This window comes from Papaver somniferum, chromosome 7, assembly GCF_003573695.1.
Source record: "Papaver somniferum cultivar HN1 chromosome 7, ASM357369v1, whole genome shotgun sequence".
NCBI classification, from domain to species: domain Eukaryota; kingdom Viridiplantae; phylum Streptophyta; class Magnoliopsida; order Ranunculales; family Papaveraceae; genus Papaver; species Papaver somniferum.
Genome location: NC_039364.1, coordinates 33,617,304 through 33,623,799, shown reverse-complemented (window position 1 = coordinate 33,623,799; position 6,496 = coordinate 33,617,304). Strand labels below are relative to the sequence as shown.

Here is a 6,496-nt window from a genome sequence, read left to right as displayed (position 1 = left end):
GGTTTGGACCATATGTTTTCATGGTGCTCCCACTCTCGATTTCTTAGTCAAGGCAGGGAAGGTACATAATTCTAATTGTTTGTATTGCAGGCTGCAACAAAAACAAATTACCATTTATTCTTGCATTACAATTATACCAACGAAGTCCGGAGTTACTTCCTTGATAGTAGGGGAGTCAGTTGAATAATCAAAACAACATAAAAGATACTTGCTAAGAATGGGGAGATAAAATAACTAGCATAAGAGATAATTAAAAGGTTATGAAGTTTTTACCATTTGTTATTTGGTGTAATGTTTGGCAAGAGAGGAATTATGGATGATATAACAACAAGGTTAGGAGTTTTAAATAACTTATTATTGCTGCCAAATGTTTTTTGTTCAATTAGTCTCTTCATACCAATCATTCAAGGAGATTTCCCTCTCTACCATCATTGGCAATTGGGAGGCTATTCATTTTTTAGTTTTTTTCTTTAGTTTTCTTTATTTTGTGTTCTTTCTTGTAATTTCTTTGTCATTCTTTCTTGTAATCTCTTTATCACTACTTTAGCGATGTTGTGATCTTTTTCAATAAAATTTGTCTTTAACGTATAAAAATAAATAAAAAAGTATGTTGAACTTGTATCCTAATATAAGTACATCATAGTATCCCACTACTTAAAATTTGTAGACAAATTTAATATTCATGACTTTTTGACATGTATACTGAGACACAAGTTAAAAAGATCGATCTACAAAACACACTAGAGTTAGGTCAAACACTATGATGCGCGATTTCCATTAACTATAGCTTATTTAGAACTATACGGAAAACTATAATGATTGGATTTCGTTACAAAAAAGGGGATAGCTAAGGTAACTTCCTCAGCGTAGTGCTCGGCCTTACGGTAGAAAACAAATACAAAATTATAAGGTACCTCATAGCGACAAGTGGAGGTGTAATAACATCTTTGATAAATATCTTGTTAAGATCGTGCGGTGTAAACCTGCTTACCTTCATCGCGAGATGTAGTGTGCGGTGAGGGGATTGTTAAGATTCTTAAAAGAAAAGACTACAAAAGAGGAATAACACTTTCAGGGTTCCCCAAGTCTCTTCTCATCTCTAATTAGGGTTTCATCCAAAGCGCCTTTTCAGTATCATCTGATCCTTCTCTATCTAGGTATACCTCATATCAATTCTTCTTTTGAGATCTGTAATTCTCCTTTATTTTTTGTGTTTAAGTTTCTGGAAACTGTTTAAATCTTAATTCTATTTACTAGTTCAGTCTTTTGATTTTATATTTCTGCTCTTGTTCATGCTTTAGACTGTAATACCTGATCATCATCTATCGTTAGTATCGATTGTAAGATATGTTTAGATATTTAGGTTTTTTGTGTTATTCCTTGTAACTTTATCTTTATATACTCAGAATTAATTGGAAGGATTAGGTTGTTTTTAGACATCATCTTTTAGTTGCTATGAAACTTGGATTTGAGCTTCTGAAATTTGAACAAGTCTTCTTCATCACAATAAGAAGCTTTATTTAAGTGATAAGTATTACTATGGATTTATGGATAGGTGTAAAGATAATTTGTCTGTTGATAGGTTAAGAATTTTATATGGATTTATGCTTTGAATATGACTACCAAATTGTTGAGTTTCAGTATGTAAATTTGATACATGTGATATGATTGATAAAAAAATTAAAAATTTGTTAAAGCAGGTTTTCGTATGTTTGTAAGTGTGGGTGGGGAGGGAGGGTCGGAGATAGAAACATTGGGTAATTCAATTCCTTGAACTAGCGTGTGAAAGAGAATAATTAGGCGTACAGGATATTGTATTTACCATATTGTATTGCCTTAGGTGTACTTTGGTGTGCGCATTTCATACAGACAAGTTTCGAGTTATTCAAGTTAAGAATGAGTATCTACTTTTTATTTGGATGATGCCATGAAGGCGCATCAGTTTTTAGGGCTGGGGTTGTGTTCTTAGGGTTCATAGACATTATTCTGTTGTAGCTGGATTTTTTCTTTGAGTTCAGTTTATATAGTTTCCTCTATATGACCAAGTGTCAAAACTTCATGTACAAATTGTTCTTGTTAAATGTTTATTCTTCCTTTTGTGATGTAGTCTGCTGTCTAAATTTGCAGTTGAATACATGTCTGAACCGGTGGAGTACCGTTGTTTCATTGGAGGACTTTCATGGTCAACATCTGACAGAGGTCTAAAAAGTGCTTTCGAAAAGTATGGTAATCTCGTGGAAGCCAAGGTAGTCACTTAAACTTTGTGTTTACAGTTTCATTGCTTGTGATTATTGAATCTTTTCCCTTCTGGTAAGATTCAATCCAGTTTATTCACGTAATGCATTTCCGAAAATCCACTTGTTGGTTGTTGTGTAGCCTTTCGAGATTTCATAAGTTTGCTTCTTTTGTTTCCCATATTACTTGCGAGTTATGACCTATTCCAGGTGTATTACCTTGTAATGGTTTTTTCATACACTTTGGATTTAATTGTAGAATTATGTAATATGTATCATTTCTTAATCTTGTCACTGTTGTCAGTTATTTTAGTTTTTTGGGGCCATGTCCCTATTTAGAATTATGTAATATGTATCATTGGCATTACACATTCTCAGCACGCATTGACATGGGCAGATGTTTTTTTGTCGCCAATCGTTTTTCTGATTGAAACACTTGTCGTTACCTTAATGCGGATTAACAGCAAGGGCGCATATTGTGTGACACAGGTTGTGGTGGACAAGTTTTCTGGTCGTTCACGTGGATTTGGATTTGTAACTTTTGATGATAAAAAAGCAATGGATGAAGCAATTGATGCTATGAATGGTATGGATCTTGATGGCAGACCCATTACGGTTGATAAAGCGCAGCCTCATCAAGGATCTGGTCGTGATCGTGATGGTGACCGTGATCATGGTCGGGACCGAGGTCGTGGTGGTGAACGAGGATCTGGTGGCGGAGGAGATTGCTTCAAATGTGGAAAGCCTGGCCATTTTGCCAGGGAATGCCCAGATGGTGATGGGGGAAGAGGGGGGAGTAGATATGGAGGAAGGGATGATAGGTACAGTGGTGGCGGCGGCGGCAGTCGCTATGGGCCGGATCGGAATGGGGATCGGAATGGAGATCGTAATGGAGACCGTAACGGAGATCGTGAAGATCGTCATGGTGGCCGCAGGGATGGTGGGAGTCGTGGCGGGTCTGACCGCGACCGAAGTACTCGCGACCGTTCTGGTCCGTATGAGCGTCGTAGCACTGGAGGCAACCGTAGCTGATAACATGTTGTTTACTGTTTACTGAGGTATGTCAAATTCATTAACATGATTGTTTACTGTTTGGTGAGGTATGTCAAGTTCATTATTTCTGCAAATTCTCAGGATCATCAGGCTGATATTTGATGGAGCTCTTTATGCTTTTGACTGCAGGTGAGGAGTTTGTGTAGCTGCTGCTGGAAGTTTACTTTTATAGGAACTGTGGCCGTTTAGAGGATGGTCGTTTTAGCTAATATTTCGTTTCGCAAGTGTGAGAATTGGCATGCGTATGTGGTTCTATTGTTTAGTGTTCTGTCAGGTGATGCTCAAATACGATGTTTTCGTCCGAGCCGTATAATGCTTGTTTGACATGCACATATCGAATTTGGTCTTGTACTCTTTGATTGCCATTCCTGGATACTGGATTGTTCTTGCTTATATGTTTGCCTTTCTGGGTTCTCGTTCTGGTGTTAATATGGATTCCTGGAGGATTGATGGTGTCAACTGAGTAAAAATTTCAAGCTCATCTACTTTGGAATTGTTTCTTGTGTCATTTGGAACGTAAGCGGAATTAGAAATATTGTGTTCGCCTTTTGGTTTTACTTTCTTCCCCAATTGTAGATTTTACGAAGGAGGTAGGGTGGGGTACTTTTTTAACTCAAAACTCCAGCAATGCATCCCAGTTTGTACATTATCCGTTGCAAGACTTTTAATTGTGAATTTTTTGACAGGGACCTTATGTAATGGTCTTTTTGGTACATGCTTGGCTTTCTTTGTCACAGTAATCATAAGAAAACATAAGCCACATTGATTATCCAGCTTGTCAGGTCAATGGAAGGAGGTCCAGTTTTTGTCGAACGAGTTCTTATGCAAGCTTAGATTGGTTCCTGTTACGGTTCTTTGTTGTCTAGTGTTTGTATACATGGAGAAGATTGCCCGTGTTCGTGTCGTCTTGTGACATCTTGCTTCCCACTGCAGAGGTCTAAACTTGTGACTAAGTTTGGTCAGCTTCTGGTATGCAATTGTGTTAATGTTCCTTCTGAAACACCAGTATAAATAATGATTTTTTTGTGCCCTAGGGTGATGATGGCTGCTAACTTCTTGTGTTAGGCTAGCAACAAGTTCTTCCCCTTCAACTGTCATTATCTTTTTTCTTTTCATGTTTTTCATTTGTGTGAGATCAGATATGATTTTGATCTTCTTTCTCTTTAACATTTGAGATGTGTGCATCATTTGACTTATGGCAAAACTTGCTTTGTAATGCTAGGCCTTCAACTGTTTCTAGATATCAAGTGTGTTTTCTTCCATGTGCTTTTGTATTTATTCGGTTCGACTTCTTTGCTTTCTCTTCAAAAAAGATTTCATTGTTTGATTGTTATATTCTTTCTTTTGTTGTTCTTCGTATAGCTTACTACCTCTTTTCCAGTTGCTGGCGATATGATTTGCACTGTTGCACACGGGTTGCAGTGTTGTTACTTTTTGTTGATTACTTTGCTGCTTCAATTAGTGGGGTACTGTAGGTGTCTGCTAGCGTTCTTTGGTATATTGCAAGCTATTTAATGACTTTTTTTTTCATTCACTTGCTTTTGTTAGTGACATGTATTATGTGCCTGTATAGGCTTAGTTAGAATGCAAGATTGTGTTCATGTATCATGTGGGGAAATTCTGGTTCTAAAAAGTAGGAAAAGAATACCTTTTGTTGTCAATTCTAGTAAGCTGCTTTTGACTATTTAAGTAGCTAGATAAGGTTGATACGTCTTCTTTACTCCTGCATACCTTCTACCCTCTATTCTAGTTTTGGACCAAGTAACTAGAATTTGGACTTACCCAATGTCAAACTATCCATCTTTGGATTCTTGTGACTGCTTGGCTTCCAACATTTCAGGTTCCCCTCGTTCCAATTACCATGGGGAAAACAGGAGGGTTTTGCCAGTTTTAATGAAAAATGAAAACAGGAGGGTTTTGCCAGGTTCCCTTGTCTGTACTTCACGTGGTGTGGTTAGTTGATCCAGGGTTTACTCGAAAGTCAAGAGTGCAAAGGGTCCGAAGTTCATCTTATGCTCAGAACGTGCTACTCCTTGCGCTGACTGGTGGTTTAGAGAATTGAAAGAAGAAGAATGAACTCACTCTTATAGTACCTATGGTTGTTTCGTTATACTGTGTATTCTTTTTTTCTTTGGATTCACACAACTTGTTGTCGTTATTTATTGTAGGCTATATGGCCATGCATTTTCTGTTTCAATTGTACAGGTACAGATATATGTAAAATTAAGGTCGGCATTTTACTCAGACAAATAAAATGAACCAGACCCTCAGTGTGCAGTGCGCTAGTGTTTGTCCCGTATATGATAGGCCGCATAGGTATTAGGTACGTAAGTACGTAAGAGTTTTAGGCTATTCTGGAAATAGGCCACGGTGCTGAAAGTAGTCTTACTTTAGCGTTGTCGGAGTAGTTTCCTTGTATAATTTCCTATACTTTCCTATACTGCATAGGAAACACCAGTATGGAGCCTATATAAGGACATTGAAATTTGAAACCGTGAAAAGAGATACCAACCGAAGGGTTTACCCATTTAACTTGGAGAGAGAAAACAAAACGAGTGAGAAGATGGAGGTTGTAGATGAAGGGATTGACAAACTCTTAGAAGACTCGAAGGATTTACAACAACAGAATAAAGCCTTTGACAAACTCACCGATCTTGCTCAAGAGCGTACACTGAATTTATCTAGGGCCCAAGAGGCTGTGGCGTCGATTGCTGCATCTTCAGAAGCTGATTTGAATGCTAGGAAATTGAGAGAGAAAGAATTGGCTGCTGTGAAGGTAAATGCTGGTCATATAGACATCATTGCGAACGAACTAGAGATTGACAAGAAGGTTGCAGAGAGAACATTACGTGAACACAAAGGCGATGCTGTTGCTGCCATCCGTCACTTGCTTCGCTAGAAATTTTGAAGTAGCATGCATAGGGTAGATTTCTAATTAGAATTTTTATAGATAAGCGTTGTATTTTACTCGAGGCGTAATTTTTACCTCTGCGGCCTTGTGATATTAATTGAAAACCAAGTCATCTAGCTAGCATCTCGGTTTTAATTGATCATGGATAGTCGACTCAATAAATTTGGCGAGAAATTTGATTTTTCAATGCCGCCCCATAGTCCAAAACCACGAACAAATTTAAGAATAAACAAACGTCCCTCTAACTAGGCAATCAATGATGCAAACCAACTCGATCGGTTTTTAACAATATACATCC

The 6,496-nt window shown here is 37.7% G+C and overlaps 2 protein-coding genes across 2 annotated transcripts; both read left to right on the top strand.

The window, feature by feature from the left end:
• The first annotated feature begins 1,001 nt into the window (after positions 1-1,001).
• On the top strand, positions 1,002-3,780 carry LOC113296929 (glycine-rich RNA-binding protein RZ1A-like). The gene is made up of 4 exons (XM_026545298.1): positions 1,002-1,157; positions 2,128-2,246; positions 2,724-3,292; positions 3,417-3,780. The coding sequence occupies exons 2-3, from the start codon at positions 2,136-2,138 to the stop codon at positions 3,264-3,266; spliced, it is 654 nt and encodes a 217-aa protein (XP_026401083.1). The 5' UTR covers positions 1,002-1,157; positions 2,128-2,135; the 3' UTR covers positions 3,267-3,292; positions 3,417-3,780.
• A 2,070-nt stretch (positions 3,781-5,850) lies between these two features.
• LOC113295788 (huntingtin-interacting protein K-like) lies at positions 5,851-6,186 on the top strand. Its single transcript, XM_026544110.1, has one exon. The coding sequence runs from the start codon at positions 5,851-5,853 to the stop codon at positions 6,184-6,186; it is 336 nt and encodes a 111-aa protein (XP_026399895.1).
• Positions 6,187-6,496: the final 310 nt, after the last annotated feature.